The 21,818-nt window shown below is 40.7% G+C and overlaps 1 protein-coding gene and 1 long non-coding RNA gene across 2 annotated transcripts in view; both read right to left on the reverse strand.

Annotated features, from left to right (window-relative positions):
- The window catches only part of LOC138969533 (FRAS1-related extracellular matrix protein 2-like), a gene marked incomplete in the record, with an annotated part of 314,415 nt that overhangs the window by 117,781 nt on the left and 174,816 nt on the right, over positions 1-21,818 (reverse strand). Inside the window, 1 exon segment of the mRNA XM_070342359.1 lies at positions 6,034-6,123. Coding sequence (XP_070198460.1) covers positions 6,034-6,123 — 90 coding nt within the window.
- Positions 10,919-14,547, reverse strand: LOC138969534 (uncharacterized). Its single transcript, XR_011456490.1, has 5 exons — positions 14,505-14,547; positions 14,066-14,228; positions 13,263-13,397; positions 12,814-12,970; positions 10,919-12,322 (listed from the first exon to the last, which is right to left on the reverse strand). It is a non-coding gene; the product is annotated as an uncharacterized lncRNA (long non-coding RNA).

The following is a 21,818-nucleotide window of genomic DNA, read 5'->3' on the forward strand; positions in this document are numbered from 1 at the left end:
TAACCAACATTAAAGATGCAAGATTTTGTCCATTGTAGAAAACCACACACAATTGATCAATTTATAAAACGCCAATGAAGAAGGACGCTCAGCTGTAGAGAGAAAGAAAGAAAAAAGGAAAAAGGAAAGGGTTTCATTCTTTTCATTTATTTTTCAGCTTGAAGCGAACTGCATGCAACTGAGTAAACAAAAACAAAAAAAAAACTACGTAAATCAAATCTCACAGACACAAGCATTCAGTGCATTCCACAGATGACGCTTTAAAAAAAAATTGTGTTTAAATCTTTTTACGGATCCTTGATTACCCTACACTCTCTAAACTTTTCTGCCCATCTCATCCGTACCACCTTCCAATGAAATTAAAAATCTACAATTTCAAACAAAAACAAAAAACAAACAAAACAAGAGGCGAAGCCTTCAAGGCTCACGTAAGAAATCGACAAACAGTAACACAAACTCATTCACTCCATCACACATACACACACACACACACACACACACACACACACACACACACACACACACACACACACACACACACACACACACACACACACACACACACACACACACACACACAGTAAGCATAGGTGAAACTGTGCAAGAAAGCGAGACCCTGGATCTGCCAAGTAGTCTCGGCCCGCTCACAATAACAATGACCGAGACGTTCAGTAATTCCTTTGCGTGACGTCTAACCCTCTTACGTCATAATGTGACGTCTTCAAATAGTTTCTATCACACACGTCAAACACTTTTGACCGAGACTGACGTAATCCATAGACTCGGAAATGTTAAAGTTTCTATCACACACACACACACACACACACACGCACGCACGCACGCACGCACGCACAGACAGACAAAGTTTATCATCGCATAGGCTACACTTACGTGAGCCAAAAAGTGACGGACACGGGAGAAGGCAGAATGGCAAAACAGCGCCCCCTGGTGTCAAAACACGCCCTGTTGGCTGTGAGCACCTACACCCCTAAGCTGCAACCACCCAGTCAACGTTTCAGTTGCGGATTGTACAGGTATATCTTATTCAACATAGGTCGCCCAAGAATCGTTGGGGTATAATACCTTGTGAAAAGATAACTTTACAGACATGATTTCTACCGCCGGAAGAACACTGAATTGTCTAAACATAATACTCAAGGAATCGTAAACAAAATGAATAATAAAAAGACACGTTTATTTTCCTTCCCCACCAATCCTATCACAAAAACAACATAGATTCAATAATCAGAAATGTCATCTGCACCCGTCAGCAACCTTTCTAAAGCGACCCTCCCATATACAAACAGGCTATTCGCAGGGTTGGAAGCGAGCAATTGAATGAACGGGGGGAAGTAATCAATTTATTTTGACCATTTTTTTTCGCGGCGGCGTTGTGTGACGTTTGTATGCAAGACGAATTGCAGATTCCGGCAGGGGTCACCCCCAAGTTACGCACACACGCGAGTTTCTGAAGCAAAACTGACAGCAGCGAGAAAAGGGGAAAGGAACTGAAAGAAAACTAAATCAACATTTTTTTTTTAAAGCTAAGAAAAAAATAAAATCACTGCCTCCCGATCATAGATTCTTTTGACATCCAGATCATCAACAAAAGAACAAAAAAGTGTTTGTGTCATCCCTGCTCTACTTGTTACGTTGATGAAGTCAGCAAATCCTGCCGAACTTTTTGTCAAAATTTGCACATCACTTTCCATATAGCAGATTTTCTGTGAGACTCCCCAACATACTCCCTCCTCCCTCTCACTTTATGTGAAGACTTTTTGTCACAGATTCGCCTCTTCTTTACAGCCACAGTCCTTCTGGTGTAAGTGACCACGTTCACGGCCACAGATCTATAATCAGACGAAGCAATGACATCCTACAACTTATATTCATTAAACAGTCAACAGCAAGGCTGCTTCCTACGAAGTGAAGGATTTTCTGCTGAATTAGTCACGTGATGAATATTTCTATCAATCAGTTGAACAAAATCCGCGAAATAAAAAGAAACCCTACTGTGCACAGCAAGCAAGAATACGCTGTTAAAGGTACTGAACTTGTCAAATCCAGGTGCACGGAGCTTCTGGGGCTTTTAGTCATACCTCAGGCAGCTATCCGTTAGAAGAACTACCAAGTTTCATTGACTTGCACCCAAAGAGTCAAGAACTGCGATTTTTTTACGAATTAATTTCGTACTAGGACCCGGCTGGTCTTGACCTATTTTTGAATCTAAATTTAGATCAGGTAGATCACCACATCATGCACAAAAAGACACGTCACTAGCAAACTATGTCAGACGTCATCATGAGTTTGTGTAAAACAAAATCGAGGCCGGAATCACTCAGTTGAATCGAACTCCGACCAAACACCACGTAATAACTAGGTTAATTTATGCACTCGCGTGAACAAGAAACTGTCAAGCTTCTCAGATGTCGTCGTTGGGTAGTTTTTGGTTTGTTTTACTACCATAGGAGGATTTTTGAACTGTAAATGCACTCAGCTGCAACAAAAACCCAAAACGAAGGCTGTGAGCTGCACTGTGCCTTTAACGCTGGTTTGAGTCCAAGTGAAATGATGCTCTTGTTCCTTAGCTATTGTGTTTTCAGGGTAGCAATAGGGTCCGATATTTAGACGAGACAAGTATAATGCCGACGAGTCGAAGACGAGTCACATTATACTTGTTCGAGTCTAAATATCGGACCCTATTGCTACGCTGAAAATACAATAGCGATGATATAGCTGTTCTGACCTTGATTTGTTGTTCCAAACTTACAAAATGACAGTTTTTGCGTCGATGCGTTGATCTCAGATTTTGATAGCAGACGCCGTTTCTTATGCGCATTAGTTTTGCGCAGGCGCCACACTGACTTTGGAAAAAATCTCGATTTGACAACACAGCTGTTAAACAGCTTTTTATTACTTCATTCGTATACAACAAAAAGAAGTTTGAGTTTTTTTAATTTTGAACAAGACTACTAATGAAGAAGACCAAAACACAACATCAACGGAAAACTAGAAACAACTGAAGAACTAGGATGCAACAAGGGGAGGAGAAGAGAACAGCTAATCCGTACAACGCGAGCAGACGCAGCGAAGTTTTCAGTTTGGGTGAATGGCATTTATACTTGTCTCGTCATGAAGCGAATTTTTCAACCTCAGTTATAAACGACTACATGAATTTTAGTGCCATGGGTTGTACATCAATACTTCAGAGGGGAAGTGGGGTATTTAGTGTGGAGTTACGAGATAAGAAAAGCCGAATGCGAAAGTTCGTGTCAGTCGGCAACTCAGCTCACACAGGCACACACAAACGGCTGTTCCGTTTTACTCCCCTGTTTGTACTACATCTTTCAACTTTGGGCATTTTGTGGTGTTTAGGGACAGAAAATAATTGGTTTAGTCCTGTTTCATCGGGAAGTTAGCAGAAAAGGGTATGCTATCGACATTTGTAAAGCTGAAAAACATTCCCGAGAAGAATTTCAAGTTGTCAGTGTACTGTTGTCGATCAGTGAAACATCGTGTGGTACAGATGGGTAAACCGGAACCATGCGTCTTTGTTATTGACAATAATGCTTTTGGATATTGGCAAAAATGGCCGACTTCCGTAGCATTATGCTTTGATGATCGGAAGAGACCATCCAATCACAGCCCCCGAATTCCCCCACGTGTCCATCAGAATAGCTATATATATATATATATATATATATATACTAAATGAATACCCGCTTTGCCGGGTAGCCGACTTCGCCGGGAAGAAGTAAAGCCGAATACCCGGCTTCGCCGGGGACCCAGCTTTGCCAGGTGTACGCTGGCGACCGTACGAAGGAAGGGAGATAAACGCGCAAAACACTGGAGAAGATAAGGAAGAGTTACTGGGAATGGATGTACAGAAAAACCAAAATCGGTTCAGCGCTGCGCGCTGAGAGCACGTGTTGAAAATTGTCATCGACCAGATTGTGTTTTGGGTCTACCTGAATATGCCCACCAAATTTGAAGCAGATCCATCGAGAACTTTGGCCGTGCATCGCGAAGTGACCGACCGACAGACAGACAGACAGACAGACAGACACATACAAGCCGTATATAGATATATATACTCAACCTTCACCCGTCTGTAGCTACAGACCCTGCCCTTAATTGAGCCCGTAGTTGTCTTCGCGAAGTTTTTTTTATTTTGTTACCTTCAATTTAGTACCAAAGCTTCGTGTAGCGAGCTTCGTGAAGCAGACTTCAGCCAATTGATATCAGGCTTTAACATGCTCGTGAACGCCAGAAGATATATGCATCTTTAACACACTTGCCTTTTCTCTACTCTCTCTTTTCCCTCCCCCTTTTCTTGACTGTGCAAACTGTTCAAAGGGTGCGGCTTGGAAGAGCTGAGATTTAGAGACGGGGCCGATAGAACCTATCTGCATAATGAAGCGAAATATTCTTGATAAAAACACATTTGCATTTTGCCTTGTTGCCCTACACTGCGATCCCATCCAATTTGTGGGCGTGTAACTATTTTTATTTCTAGTCAGCGTGATGCTTGCCCCTCTGTCGCAAACATGTTTGCTGCATCGCCAGGTATAGTAAACAAATTCACTTCGTGCCCCCCCCCCCCCCCCCTATCACCCTTCTCTCTCTCTCCTCACCCTATCCCCCTTTGCTCTCCCCCTCTCTCTCTCTTATGGTGGAGCGCAACCCCTCTCTCCCCCCTCCCCCTCCCCCCTCTCCCCCCCCTCTCTCTCTCTCCCTCTCTCTCTCCCCCCTCTCTCTCTCCCTCTCTCTCTCCCCCTCTCTCTCTCTCTCTCCCCCTCTCTCTCTCTTATGGTGGAGCACAACCCCTCTATCCCCCCTCTCTCCCCCTCTCTCTCTCTCTCTCTCTCTCTCTCTCCCTCTCTCTCTCTCCCCCCCCTCTCTCTCTCTCTCTCTCTCTCTCTCTCTCTCTCTCTCTCTCTCTCTCTCTCTCTCTCGTAATTTACTGTTTTCCTGTTCGAGCTGACCCTGTTTAGGACAAGGACCGAATGCAAAAAATGCATGCAAACTTGGTTGTCCTTCCCCTCGTCAATAAACCGTTTGCCTTAATTGTCTTGTCTTATCTCTCTCGAACTAGCTCGAAGCTTCCGCATTCTGTTTCTGTACTCCTTGTCCATTACTTGTATCAGCCCAACCATTCCCGTCCCATGGTACACATGCTAACACAGAGAAGAAGACAAGCCAGTGACAAGGGAAAGAAGTGCGAGGAACTAGCTGACATGTCAACGTGGTGCCAATGTCCCGGGAGTCCCTGGATCCATGCGTCATTGTACCCATCTCCTTGTACGAGCTACGCCAGAACGCGTATGCACACAAGTTGACAAAGAACACGAATTAATAATTATTTCTGATGACCAGATTTGTGTTGACTTGTACACCACCACTGTGCCAACCACAACCACCACCAGAACACCTGTCTCCACGGAAATCCTTGGCATACTCAAAGAAGCTATTAAACTGTTCATCATCATCATCATCATCATCATCATCATCATCATCATCATCATCATCATCATCATCATCATCATCATCATCATCATCATCATCATCATCATCATCACCACCACAATACGCACCATACCCACCATCGTCATCGTCGTCGTCCTCATCATCAATACCATAACCACAGCTAAACCCATCAATCTCAACGTCCACAGCAAAGAAAACATCAGCAGCACCCCTCGAGATGAATGCGAAAAAACAAGAAGTCTGTCAACCATTGAACCAACCACCATACTAGTAAATACCAGCCAGCCATCATGCATGCTTACGAACCAGCCATTCAACCAACCGACCAACCATCCTACGAGTTTATCAACCAGCCAGTCATCAAACCGACCAACTACATACCACCGCACAAACCAACCAGTCAACCAATCGACCAACCACCATACCAGCTTACCAACCAGCCAGTCAAACAAACTACCAACAACGAATAAGCCTACAAACCAGCCAGTCAACCAGCCAAAACCAGACACAAACAATACAAAGTCCAAGCAAAAGAAGCGGTCTTACCTTTGTCTGAGATCTGGAATTCAAAGCTGTCGCTGGTGGCATCCACGCCGTACTTGAGGATGTACTCGATCTGGTTCCTCTTGATATCCCCTGAAAGCACACAACAGAATAAGATTATATTTGTTTGTTTATACTAAACAATAAATGCTACTAATTTGTTTTTTAACTCCTTGTGACAATGACACAAACCAAAACAAGCCGTCGGACATAAAACATGCATTTGACGTGAGACACGCGAGACAAACGAAAAAGTACAATTCTTTGTCATTGAGGGGAATGGAGATTCGCAAAAGTGTAAGACAACTGAACAGCGCGTGCCTATTTCGTTACCTACAAAGGTACTCACGAGACAAGTGAACAGCGCGTGCCTTTTTCGTTATATACAAAGGTACTCTCGAGACAAGTGAACAGCGCGTGCCTATTTCGTTACATACAAAGGTACTCACGAGACAAGTGAACAGCGCGTGCCTTTTTCGTTACATACAAAGGTACTCACGAGACAAGTGAACATTAACAGCGCGTGCCTATTTCGTTACCTACAAAGGTACTCACGAGACAAGTGAACAGCGCGTGCCTATTTCGTTACCTACAAAGGTACTCACGAGACAAGTGAACAGCGCGTGCCTATTTCGTTACCTACAAAGGTACTCACGAGACAAGTGAATAGCGCGTGCCTATTTCGTTACCTACAAAGGTACTCACGAGACAAGTGAACAGCGCGTGCCTATTTCGTTACATATAAGGGTACTCACGAGACAAGTGAACAGCGCGTGCCTAATTCGTTACATATAAGGGTACTCACGAGACAAGTGAACAGCGCGTGCCTATTTCGTTACATATAAGGGTACTCACGAGACAAGTGAACAGCGCGTGCCTATTTCGTTACCTACAAAGGTACTCACGAGACAAGTGAACAGCGCGTGCCTATTTCGTTACATATAAGGGTACTTACGAGACAAGTGAACAGCGCGTGCCTAATTCGTTACATCTAAGGGTACTCACGAGAAAGGTCGAGTGAACACCTTAACGCCGACACAAGAAACATCAAAACAAACACATACTCGTGAAAGAACAACAAGTCGCGTAAGGCGAAAACACATTTAGTCAAGCTCAGTCGAACTCACAGAACTGATGAAATTGAACGCATTGCATTTTTTCCGCAAGACCGTACACTCGTACCATCGTCTGTCCACCGCTCGTGGCAAAGGCAGTGAAATTAACCATCCAGAAAAGCGCAGTAGCGGTTGCGCTGAGGAGGATAGCACGCTTTTCTATATCTCTATTATTTTTAACTCTCTGAACGTGTTTTTAATCCAAACATATCATATCTATATGTTTTTGGAATCAGGAACGGACAAGGAATAAGATGAAATTGTTTTTAAATCGATTTCGAAAATTTGATTTTAATCATAATTTTTATATTTTTAATTTTCAGAGCTTGTTTTTAATCCGAATATAACATATTTATACGTTTTTGGAATCAGAAAATGATGAAGAATACGATAAACGTAATTTTGGATCGTTTTATAAAAAAAATATTTTAATTACAATTTTCAGATTTTTAATGACCAAAGTCATTAATTAATTTTTAAGCCTCCAAGCTGAAATGCAATACCAAAGTCTGGCCTTCGTCGAAGATTGCTTGGCCAAAATTTCAATCAATTTGATTGAAAAATGAGGGTGTGACAGTGCCGCCTCAACGTTTACAAAATGCCGGATATGACGTCATCAAAGTCATTTATCGAAAAAAAGAAAAAAATGTCAGGGGATATCATACCCAGGAACTCTCATAAAAAATGTCATAAAGATCGGTCCAGTAGTTTACTCTGAATCGCTCTACACACACACACACACACACACATGCACCACGAGTGACGACCCTCGTCTCGATTCCCACCTCAATGTTAAAACATTTAGTCAAAACTTGACTAAATGTAAAAAGTAAATGACCGACTTAACAAGCAAACAAACATCACAGCCTGATTACCAGAGCACACCTCTATCATAAACACTGTCTATTTCCAAACCACCTTTGCTTCAGCGAACCCAACTACACAATGTTCAAATCCCGACCTTCACCCATGCAACATACGGATCCGCCGAACCATAAATCAGGTAGGCTACAGGTAAACTTTTGGTACCGAGTCAAGGTGAAAACCAAAGATGCTGACTCGGCGTGTTTTCGTGCATCTTCTTTTGGGTTTCATTCTCGTAACATCTTTGTTTCGCAGTGAATTGTTAGCAGAAGGGTTAAACACAGAGACAAGAACAGAATGCAGTTTATTGGAAGCCATCAGATAAAAGAGGAGCAGAGAATGAGGAGAGAAATGGAAGTGCACAATTTGCATCAGAATGCACCCGATCTCCCAGGTCAACTTATGTGCAGACCTGCTCGTGACTTAAACCCCCTTCGTGTGTACACGCAAGCACAAGACCAAGTGCGCACGGAAAAGATCCTGTATTCCATGTCAGAGTTCGGTGGGTTATAGAAACACGAAAATAACCAGCATGCCCCCCCCCCCCCCCCCCCGAAATCGGCGTATGCTGCCTGAATGGCGGGGTAAAAACGGCCATACACGTAAAAATCCACTAGTGCTAAAAACATGAGTGAACGTGGGAGTCTAAGCCCATGAACGAAGAAGAAGAAGAAAAAGAAGAATGCACCCTACACAACTGTGCCTTGCCTCAATTCTCTTTCCCCCATGGTGCATGCATACTTGTCAGTGGAAACAGCATTTCTTTCAGCGATGTCACGTGTTGTGTGCAATGTCGATGACATGAGACATGAGCTGTTTGGGACAGTGTGCTTGAATTCTGTTAAATCTTAATCCTTGTTAAATAAAGTTCAATTCAGATCGGGTTTAACTGTACCGACGGTGCACCAGTATAAAACCAAAGACATATATAATAATCTATACCAAATTACAGACTCAGGAACTGAGGAAGCTCTACCCACCTTATAACATGTTCGTGAGAGAGACGCAGACGCAGACGCAGGCGCAGATAATTTATTCAATAGGCCATAGCCCCTTATGAAGGATCGGAGTGTGAACAAATGATTAACGTTGCAAATAATTTAACTCATCAGGTGCAAAAAAGGTACAACATAACAATCGCACAACACTACGGATTAAAACATACATTACACGTTATTTAACTAAGAGGTTAAAACATCTCTTAATTTAAAGGCTTTATACAAATACAAGGATACATTTCTAACAACAGTTTCTTGAGGGGAAGCCAGGAGCAAGCTGAGTCTAAAAGTGCTTGGGTTTTTATAATATTTAAATGGGATAAATTTTTCTCTTAATCTGTTTAAGTATGGACAACACAAAACAAAATGGACTTCATCATCTTGCTTTACTTTACAAAGGGGACACATTAACTGATCGGCACCATGCTGTTTATATCGGTTAGCATGCACATTTATTTCTGAAATACCGAATCGAACCCAGATAGCATGCTAACGTTAAATTAACGTTAAATTAACGTTCGCGGTAAACGTTAAATTAACGTAAAAAGTTAACGTTACATTAACGTTACTTTGCTCATCTGGTTAACGTTAATGTAACGTTAACATTTTACGTTAATTTAACGTTAGTTTTACCAAAAACTAACCATAAAATAACGTAAAATTAACGTTAATTTTACGTTAATCTCTAACGTAAAAATAACTAAAAACAAACCAAAACAAAACCATAATATAACCGTTAGATTAACGTTTATTTAACGTTTTTTTAACGTTTGCATGCAAACATAAAATTAATCAAAACAAAACCATAATCAAACGTTTTCATGCAAACGTTAAATTAACGTTCACATGCCAACGTTAAATTAACGTTCACATGCAAACGTTAAATTTACGTTCTCCTGAAAACATTAAAATAACATTTGCAAATACAAATTTGAATTAATGCACAGAAAATTCAAGATCACAAATTTTATTTAAAATTTAAATTGTTGAGGTCTTTAAAGGCACAGTAAGCCTACCATAAACCATCACAGATACGGTCAGGCTTTTACACACAGTACAAACACCCTTTCATTTAAACACTCACCGATTGAGAACATCCTAGGTGCCCTCCGTAAAGAGCGAACAATTTTAAAAGAATTTTTTTTGGCGTGTTTTTTTGGCGTGGTTTATCTCACCCCTGAGCCATCGTGAACCCGTGTGATCCAGTTTCCCTTTTTCACAATGTAGTCATCAGTTAGTCATTTGAATGCGACTCGATGTGAGCTTATCTACAATAGCACGTTTTTATGCACGAAACAAACGGCTGTGGTTCACAAGAACTCTAGCGATGGCTTTTGACTGTTGAGAGGAACGGCGATATGCATAAACCGTCGTCTGCTATGACCCTTGCGTGACCCTGCTTCCGGGCTTTTCTTTTTTCAAACTTTCACAACTTCGAATTGTACTGATCTTGTCTTGATGAAAAAAGAATTCTTTTATGATTGAAGAATGTTTGTGTAACAAGCTGTCAATTTATTATTTAGATTTTAAAAGTTAGGTCCAGCGCAAAAACGCACCACGGTCCAAAAACATTCTGATAATCATCGATCCACGGCTATCGCCAGTTTACATCGATAGAATGAGACCCGAAGGGAAGTAACTCATTTTTTACCTGAGTTCAGGATGGGTCCAAAAAGTGAGACAATCTGCAAAATTCATTCTTTAAAAATTGCTCGCTCTTTACGTAGGGCACCTAGGATGTTCCCGTTTGGTGAGCGTTCAAATGGAAGGGTGTTTGTACGGTGTGTAAAAGCCTGACAGTATCTAATATGATAACAGTAACACTTTTAAAATGTTGAACAATGCATACTAAATTCCTTCAATTGCTAAAACATGAAAATGTGAACTAAAAAATATTACAACACATAAAATACCACAGCATAGTATTATCAATCGGGAAAACAAAAATTATGTGTGGACTTAATCTCATTGAAGCATTCTTTCTTTCTTTATTTGGTGTTTAACATTGTTTTCAACCATTCAAGGTTATATCGCGACGGGGAAAGGGGGGAGATGGGATAGAGCCACTTGTTGATTGTTTCTTGTTCACAAAAGCACTAATAAAAAAATTGCTCCAGGAGCTTGCAACGTAGTACAATATATGACCTTACTGGGAGAATGCAAGTTTCCAGTACAAAGGATTTAACATTTCTTACATACTGCTTTACTAAAATCTTTACAAACATTGACTATATTCTATACAAGAAACACTTAACAAGGGTAAAAGGAGAAACAAAACCGTTAGTCGCCTCTTACGACATGCTGGGTAGCATCGGGTAAATTCTTTCACGTCCCAACCAATATGGGACTCCCCCTAACCCGCGGGGGGTCTCATAGAAGCATTGCTACATTGACTAATAATAGTCTGAACTTGATAAAAAAAAATCATCTGAAGGCGATAACAGGATCAGCAATTAAGAATTTCAATCACAATGTGTTGGTATGGATTCATCAAGGTAAATACCATAGGGCTGTGCAAACTCATTATCGACAGCGATCACTGTTAATGACAAAATCAGAGATGAAAACAATACAAAGTATTTGCACAATCAGTATTAACTGTATACAAACAAGTCAGTAGCACAAAATATGAGAAACAAAGGGATGTAAGCGCTATTAATGCATACAAGTGCGACAAGCATGTAAAGTCTCTTGTTCATTCCTAAGCGTGTTATTATTACAGGTGCCAAGAAAATTGCTTCCACATAATCTCACTTACTCTTGTTGCACATGTCATATGGCAGAGCAATTACGTCCCTTTGTTTCTCAGATCTTAAAATAGCGCTCTGCTTCATTTCATTAAGATTCTTGCTATCACAAAAGATATTAACATATTTTGTGGAGTAGCTAGATGAAAAACAATCATCGATGAATAAAAATTAACAAGCAGCAAGACTGCAAGTTTTCTGCTCCACTTTGCCAAACGTGTGTGCACAGTGAATATTTGTTTATGAACTGTTGGTGTTAGTCCTGAATGATGGCACCCATGTAAATAAGGCTTGATGCCGGGCTGCTTTACAAACACAGCATTCAGAAGCTGTGGGTCAGCAAAGGTGTTGAATCTTGTTAGTGAGATGGCGCGCAATGATGTCCTGTAGCACTAGCAGCTGCCTGCACTCACTCTTTGACGCTGGTCAAACTTCTGGTCGTAGGTGAAGTCCACCTCACAGAATATGATGATGGTAATGATGAGTGAGTTCAACTTCTGCTTGAACTATGTGGCCAGGCCCAGCTCCATGACTTTGAAGTGGTCATAATCTTATGCAGGATACCAACCTGGGATAGAGAAGGAAAAATGGTTCTTAGTCAATGGCTGGGATTACAAACTAAATCACACACACACACACACACACTAACACAAATATACACTTACAAACACACATACACACACACAGCACACATACACACACATTAGCAGTAACAAACACAGGTATACAGTACATGTACTAAGAAACATACCCATGTATACACACATACACACAGGCACACACACACACAGACACACAGGCGCACACACACATACACAGGCGCAAGTCCACATATGCAAAATCAAAAGTCTCAGCCCAATTTGTAACAACAGAGAAAGAAAGAGAGAGAAAGAGAGAGAGAGAGAGTGTGTGTGTGTGTGTGTGTGTGTGTGTGTGTGTGTGTGTGTGTGTGTGTGTGTGTGTGTGTGTGTGTGTGTGTTGCAAACATTACACAACTGATATTGAAATTACGCACCACAGGAAAAAAAAAGACGACACTGAGTTAAACAATTCACTTACTGGTCAACAGTGTGAACTTTCAGCACAGACAATGGAAACTTCGATGTTTTCCCCCTTCTAATTGAATGACTTTGGTACAATCATCTGTCATCAATGAACTCATCATTCTTCCCACCAGTCCAGACACCGTCCCACCAATTGCAGACTTGTTTGTTATCTGAGCGAATAAAAGTCAATATAAATACATGTGCACAGGAATGAGAACAAGGATTCTTAGTTATCACAAAAACAAAAACAAACAAGCACAGAATGACAACATGTTTTTCTAAATGTTATTAAAGACAGAAAAGTTCATCATACCAGTCCATCACTGAAACAGAAACGGTTGATATTTGAATGTATATATATGAGTGTGTGTGTGTGTGTGTGTGTGGGGGGGGGGGGGGGGGTCTGTTGCAAGCAATAAACAACTGACAACAATAATTATACATGTAGCAAATTGTACTCACTGTTTTCAAAGCAGATAATTGTAAACCTTGATGGGTTGTCCCCTTCCAACTGCATGCTTTGGTACAGTCATCCTTCAGACTGTGGCCCCCTCCCATTGCCACCCCCCTCTCCGATTGTAGAGAGGATTTTTTCATCTGAAAGAAATAATGTCCAATTAATACGAATTTGTACAAAGGACTGGAAACAGAATTGTAAGTAATTCTGATTTAAGGCCTAAAAAAAAAATAGGTGTGGTTACGGTAACCCGACCTACCCTATTTTTGGGGGCCGACCCTATAACTTTTTATTACATTTGTCAAAAAAATACACACAAAAACAAGTAAACGAGTGCAGAAAACGCAATGAAAGCGAAAGCGCCCGAGTCGCACACTTATTTCCCTGTCAAGTAGGTTTAATTTGTACACATTAGAAAAAAAAGTTTAAAAAAAAGTGATTGCCTACCTTCCTACCCTATTTTTTTTGGCTATGTTACCGTAACCACACCTATTATTTTTTTGGGCCTAATCAACAAATTTACAAAAGCACAATGATAGATTATTTTCCCTAGTAATATGTTCCAACAGACAGTTTTACAGGTCACCAGAAAGGTCCACCACTGAAACAGGAACAGTACAAATTGGAGTTTGTTTGTGTGTGTGTGTGTGTGTGTGTGTGTGTGTGTGTGTGGAAAAGGGTGGGGTGGGGTGGGGGATGCGTGTGTACATGTGTGTGTTTTGCAAGCATTACACAACTGATTGTAATAATTATACAACAAATCGTTCTGTCAGTTACATTGAAAACTCATTCTAAAAAACCCACTTACTGTTTTCCAATGCAAATCTTCAGCTTGTTGAAGAATGGAAACTGGTTTTGCTTTTCCCCATCCAAATGCAATGAACGGCCATGCCATCAATCAGCTCACTTTTCTTTTGACCAGTTAAGGCACCTCCCCACCAAATGCAGACAGGTTTTTTTGTGGTATAAATCTGAAAGAATAAAAGCTATTTATTATGCACAACAGAATCATAAAACTGGATTCTTAGTTAAAAACACCATTTCAGGCAACAACAACAATAAAGAAAAACAGCAAACACACACACACACACACACACACACACACACACACACACACACACACACACCTAAGAAACAAACACACTTTTTAGTCTCATGTATTCCAAGAGAGAAAAAATACATCAACTGATCTTGAAAGCCTCAATAATTAGCAAATCTATCTTCCAAGTTCCATCGGCAATACTCACTCAAAGTTTGTAAAACTCTTGAAACCAGTCCAGTTATGTCTTGAACTTGAACTTGAACTTGAACTTGCGATGTTTAAGGCCTTAGGCCTGTTCATCGATCCTGTCGAATAGGAATACCAGACGTTTCGCACCTTTGACGGTTCGCACTTCGGACGATTCGCACTTTATCTACAATTTGGACATGACGTTTCGCACTTTTTTTGTCTTTTCGCACATTTTACTTATGACGTTTCGCACTTTTCAGAATGACGTTTCGTACTTTTTTCCAAGATGTGCGAAACGTCATTGCCAAGAGGTGCGAAACGTCATTGTCATTTATATTTGAAAGTGGGAACTTCGGAAGCAAAGTTGTGGATATGTGTGTGTGTTTCTTAGTTTGTAGAGAATAATATAGGTCCCTGGTAGAGAGAGAGAGAGAGAGAGAGAGAGAGAGAGAGAGAGAGAGAGAGAGAGAGAGAGAGTGTGTGTGTGTGTGTGTGTGTGTGTGTGTGTGAGTGTGTGTGTGTGTGTGTGTGTGTGTGTGTGTGTGTGTGCGCGCGTGTTAATCTGTGTTTAAATACTGGTCTGTTATTTTTCGCCTAGCGCGCTCACCCAATACAGATAGCGCACTGAGTCGCCACTCACTGCATGCCTTCACAAAAAATACTGCCGATAGGAGAAACGCTTGCAAGGAAGGGTGGCGCGTTCATGAGTGATTGTGCAATTTCTAACTTGAGCAGGCTGAGGGAGTGTTAGTGAGGATGATTGGCTTGATAATTTTAGCTACGTGGCCAGTTGGGGAAATTGCATGTTGTTGTTTTTCAATATTTATTTTTAGTTTTAAATTTGTAAAGAGCTTATATTTATATTCAGTGATCGCGCTAGATATCTTTCAAACCGGTATGACATCATGAGCGGCACAATGCTCTCACGAAAATCAACCTGCCAATGCAACCAGTCAAATGCAAACATTGACTAAATCAATGTTTATCAATGCCATCGACACGCAGACGTTTTCTGTGGAATAAATTCGGGTTATTCCCCCCCCCCCCTGGTTGTCAAAAAAGTGTTGACGCGCAGAGCCGATGTCAAAATCACCGAGTGACTTGCTATGCCATCGTAGCATCATCAGGCGGTTGACGTAGCCTACTAGGCCGTGAATCACTTTCAGTTTCAGTGTCTGACAATTAGGGGCTTTTCTGACCTCTTGGAGGCAGAAACGACAGCAATGATCTTTGCTTCATGGTTATGATTATTCAGAAACTAAGGGGGTGGAGTTTACGTCCTCTCAGGTAGCTATGACCTATTTTGGGACATGAGTTGGGCGGCCCTATGATAGTACTGGCCTCAAATATATATATGTGAGCCGGCAAAGAGCGGATCTGGTGTGCGTAGGTGATTTTCCAGTATGATCGCATGCCGGCTTTAGCATTCTGCTATTTTGACGTCATTTTTGACGTTTCGTTAACACGACCTTGCGACACCAAGCCTCATCAATTTGTTTTCCATGATACAATGGCAACATTGTATCAACATGACACCTGTCACAACAAGCCATGCAATTCTCTCTCTCTCTCAGTCTCTCTCTCTCTCTCTCTCTCTCTCTCTCTCTCTCTCTCTCTCTCTCTCTCTCTCTCTCTCTCTCTCTCTCGGCTCTTGAAACGTGATGTGTAAGTCTGTGCGCTATATTGATGTGATTGATTGTTGCAAAATGTTGATTCAAATTAAAGATGATTTCAGCCTGTTGTAACAAACTAACACTCTACTCTGAGAAAAAAAAATCATTGTGTTCAAAATAGATCGAGACAGCAGCAACTAGCTAGCTGCATGCGCTGAGTGTCACTGAGAGAATTGTTACACAGTGTAATGCCCCCACCTCCCCAAGATTTCCCCTGTATAAGACCTTGCTTTTTCACATATACCTTATTCATGACCTGTGAAAAGGGTATACTTTTTTTGTGCCAGTCGAAGGGTTGCCATTTCTAGAACGAGGCAGCTCGTTTCCGGAAATGCGGCGCTTTGTTGGAAATCAAATGAGGTTTCGGGAAATCCCGATTATTCCAACTCTGCCCCGGATTCTTACTTTGCGCCCAACAACAACACCAAAATCGCTCACCTATGACTATGACGATTCGCACCTTATTATGCTGACGATTCGAACTTTTTCCTTGTGACGATTCGCACCTATCACTATGACGATTCGCACCTGATGCTGACGGTTCGAACTTTTTCCTTGTGACGATTCGCACAAGTGCGAATCGTCAAAGTGCGAAACGGCGAAAGTGCGAAACGTCTGTATACCGTCGAATAGTACTCCAATAACACTTTTGTTGGTGGCATGCGCGGGCGGTTATTGGTAGCACGTTGGCGAGAATTTCTCTGGTCTGTCTGCCCAGAAATTGTCCAGCCTTCCTTTGAAACTGTTCACTGATGGTGCTGTCACAACTGTTTCTGGCAGACTGTTCCAGTGAGGAATCACCCTTTCTGCGAAGAAGCAGCTCCGAACGTTCAGCCTACAAAATGGTTTGTACAACTTGAGGCTGTTTCCCCTAGTGTCTTTGGTTTCGGTCAGCTGGAAATTCGGGTTGCCTGTGTCGTAGATCCCATGCATATACTTGTAGAGGTCGATCATGTCACCTCGGAGACGCCTGTGTTCGAGACTCGGTAGTTTGAGTACAGCAAGTCGTTCTGGGTAAGTTTTCTCACTGAGAGCCGATATCAGTTTGGTAGCCCTTCTCTGTACGTCCTCTATTTCCTTGCACAGCAGTTTCTGCTGTGGCTGCCATACTGAATGCCCATATTCAAGGATTGGCCTGACAAGACTCTTGTAGAGTTGTACAAACACCTCCCTATCCAGATGCTCAAACGATCTCCTGATGATGCCTAAGGTTTTGTTTGCCTTCGGTCTTAGTATTTGACTGTCCAGTCTGGTTTGTTTCTGTTGGTGTATATCACATAGTGCTCTTACAACTGCTTGCAACTTGCCAGTTTTCAATCTTCCCAACGCATTGCCGTTATGTCCTTCGGCTTCGATAACTAGGAACGAACATTCTGAGTGACCTCCCTTGATCGCCAAGGGACATTACTCTCAGTCTCAAACTTTTCACTGTGAAAAAGTTTCTGCAAGTTGCAACAGTTTTTAACACGCTAGCAACTTCAAAGCCAGTGTGACTGCTGATACATGTATAAGATAACATGCTACACTTCAGCATATATCAGGACTACACAATACAGATCTTGTGACGCTGAGGCGAATGGGAAATGGAACTTTCTTCAGGTAATGTTGAACTGTAGAGACATAGTTCACGATCGGTTGGCATTGTGATTGTTGACTTATTTTTCATACGAGTCACAAATATCAAAGCAATAATGATGCATAACGATTGGAAAGGTGGATTTCTCTCTCTTTCTTTCCTGCCTTCTGTCTCTTTCTTTCCTTTCTTTCTCAGATTCAGTCTCTCTCTGTGTCTTTCTGTCTCTGTCTGTCTGTTTCTCTCTCTCTCTCTCTCTCTCTCTCTCTCTCTCTCTCTCTCTCTCTCTCTCTCTCTCTCTCTCTCTCTCTCAATCTGAAACTTTCTCTCTCTCAATCTGATACTTTCCACACATGTGCACCCAGGGCACTTACTGTTCAATCTTACGGCTTCAGGTCAAATGCATTACTGTACAGTAAATAAGAGATCTCAGGAGAGGCATGGGGAGTTATTTTCGAAAATGATCTATTCAAAGACACTTAAAACAAAGTTTGATTGACAACTGCTCTCTCCCTCCCCCCCCTCACCCATTACCACTCTCTATCTCTCTGTCTTTATTAACAAGTAAAGATTTGAGTGTGTTTAGACTATAGTAATTAATGCAATTCACACATCAATGCTTTCATTGCAGGGTGGGAGGAATTACCATGAGGATGGAACAGAAAGCATTCACAGGGATGTAAACTACAAGGTACAACCCCGACATTCTGGCTGTTGAGGCCAAGTAAGTGTGTGTGTGTGTGTGTGTGTGTGTGTGTGTGTGTGTGTGTGTGTGTGTGTGTGTGTGTGTGTGTGTGTGTGTGTGTGTTTGCAGGTAAAATCTTTGTTTAAAGCTTGATGAATGTTTCAGCAGTCATATTATTATATAACAGAAAATCATATGAGAGAAGGCAGTGTTATTGTCAGGCCTCAGCCTAGGGTCATTGATACATGCTTATATTATATGACGCATTGTTCTAATCCTTGGCTGGTCGACCATCACATCATTTCGACATGTAGGAAGTCTTCTGACAGAACAATTTGTTGTAGCTGGTACATGTATCTTTACCTATACATATTTTTAGTCAAGGTCCAACTGACATTCTATTGTATTAGTCTGGAGAAATTTTTTTGGAATGTGTTCTGTGTGTGGGTGGGTTGGGGATGGGGATGGACGGGTTGGTAGGGCTGTTGCCAGGCAGCATTGACTTAGAGCATTTCATTCAAACACAGAATGATGCTATCAAAGTTAGCAAATTCACAGACGTAAATTCAACAATATTGGCATAATGCAAAGACAATTTAAATCTTATTTACCTTTCTTTCTTTCTTTCTTTATTTGGTGTTTAACGTCGTTTTCAACCATTCAAGGTTATATCGCGACGGGGGAAGGGGGGAGATGGGACTTATTTACCTTCAGTTCTATGTTAAACAAAGAACACCAACAAAGAAGACATACTTATAGTGTTTACACTGAAGTTCTCAAATAACACTAAATTCTTTATGTTTTTTAAGATTGTTGTATTCTTTGTCTTTGCAGGTGTCATAGCATGTGGAGCAGATCTTCAAAGTCGCCTATTGCAGACATGTCATCGTCTGCACTGGTTGTATCAACAACTTTCCATGGCTACTGCTGCAGATTTAAGAAGCTTATCGCCTGCAGCAAATTCAACAACTTCTTCTTCTGGTGCTGGTGCTGCAAACTCAACAACTTCTGTGTTGGCTCCTAATTCAAATTCAACAATTCATGTTGTATGGTGCTGCAGCAAAGTGAATGACTTCTTTGTTTGCTGCTGCAGATTTAACAAGTATATCTGCTTTAAATTCAACAACTTCTTTGTCTGCTGCTGCTCCTGTTGCAAACTCAACAACTTCTGTGTCTGCTCCTGCTTAAAATTCAGCAATTCTTGTTGTCTGGAGCTGCTACAAAGTGAATGGCTTCTTTGTGTGCTGCTGCAGATTTAACAAATATATCGTCTGCTGTAAATTCAACAACTTCTTTGTCTGCTGCAGATACTACACATTCAACAACTTCTGTGTCTGCTCCTGCTTCAAATTCAACAATTCTTTTTATCTGCTGCTGCAAAATGAGCGACTTCTTCCTCTGCTGGTGGTGTTGCAAATAACCTCATATTTCCTTGTCTCTTCTGGCATCATTTTGGATGTATTATAATATATCTGCGAAGGCTTTTTTAAACCCAAAAGATGGAATATAATTGGTAAATTTCTAGGTACACAACCCAAAAGTGTGGTATATATCCAAACTCACTTCTAGAAACTTAAGAACTGATTCAACTTTTGACATTTTTATCATGGTTTTATTTTTTATTTTTTATATTGTGAAAATATCAGGGAATGATGAATAAATGTTTAGAAAATATTCTCAAAGTATGTTTCTAATGGTTTTATTTATTTGTCTTTTGTTTTGTTTTATGTTAGCATGTACACTGTTTTGCTCAAAATATGAGACCTGGCCAGTACCATCCTTCCAATGAGACAGAGATAAAAAAAACAAATCAACAGCCTGCATGCTCTCCGGATTAAGTAATACAACAAGATAAATTGTAATTCAATCAAGTTTGCGTTTTAATGAAACAGATCCTGTGATTGGTCAGAATGCCCCAACTCATTAAAAATTACCGGTCATTAATTGTCGATAACCACTCGCTAAAAAATCCATTAACAACCTGCTGGCGAGGCGCATTGATAGAGCCTCAACTAGTCTCTGTTAGCTTTGAGGGTCATTTTACAAGTAGGAAATATGAAGGCCAACGAAATACCGAGACCATAAGGTATGCGAAGTGATGACGTCGAATATGTGACGTAAGTTGATGCATGAATTCTTCCGGACTACGTCAGTCAATTCCAAAGATCGCTTTTGTGATGAAAAGAATTTGTTTTAGAGTTTGCTGTCCAGAAACCCGTCAAAAATGAAGGGAAAATGTGTGTGAAAGAAAACAAAACAGGAGCAGAGTGATACGATAGGAATACAGAGACATATTTCTTGGGACTTGACCCTGGCAGGTAGGTGGACTGAAAGTAGTGTGTGAACAGAACAGAACCAATTCTGTCTGTTTACCATCGCATGAAAGCAGGAAAGAGATCGTCGTCAGATTGAATTGCAACAATATTGACAGGCTTCCATTTGAAACTTCGAGGTCTTCATCGCGGATTGACGCCCTCCCAAAGCCTAATTGAAGCCCTCCGTCGCTTTGCTACGTCGAGCTTCAATTAGCTTTTGTCGGGCGTCAATCCCCGATGAAGACCTCGAAGTTTCAAATGGAAGCATGTTAATGTGTAATTAGCGTTAGCTGCAAAGTTAACCGTTCTCACCAAAAACCTTTTTCAAACTTTGATTTGACTTTACATGTTGGTGTTTGCTTGTCTTTTGTTAACATGGTTTTAGCTACATATAACACTACAACAACAGCAGACAAAAGACTATGGGAAATTGCATCTTCAAATAAGAAAAAATTTTAAAAAGCAAAAAAAAAAAAAAATTAAATACATGTACAATTATTTTCCTTATGATTCGTTTGATTATGTTTTTGGGGGGGTTCTTTTTAATGTTACCACTCAACGTGAAAAATACGTTCAAACAGCCGTTGTATTATACTTTTATTTTGGTCAAATCGACATTAGCGGTAAAGGTTAAATTAACGTTAATTTAACGTTAATTTAACGATATATTATGGTTTTATTTTGGTTAAATTAACGTTAAATTAACGTTAAATGTTAACGTTAATTTAACGTTTATCTTGATGAGCAAACTAACCTAAATCTAACGTTAATTTAAGGTTAGCCCTAAAACGTGAATTAAACGTTAGCCATAAAACATAAAACTAACGTTAATTTAACGTTACATTATGGTATTTTTTTTTAATTTTATTTTTAACAATTTTTTTGGTGCTTAAAATGTTTATTTTTTTAATTTTTTGTTGTTGTTGTTGCTTGTGTCAATGTTACCACCACAACAATAACAACATTTTTTTTGTTTTTTTTGTTTTTTTGCTTTTGCTTTGATTTTGAACGGTTATGTGTCAACGTTTATTTAACGTTTTTTTAACGTTTCAGTGAAAACCGTTTTTTAATTGTCTTCGGGCAA

This window comes from Littorina saxatilis, linkage group LG6, assembly GCF_037325665.1.
Source record: "Littorina saxatilis isolate snail1 linkage group LG6, US_GU_Lsax_2.0, whole genome shotgun sequence".
Lineage (NCBI taxonomy): Eukaryota > Metazoa > Mollusca > Gastropoda > Littorinimorpha > Littorinidae > Littorina > Littorina saxatilis.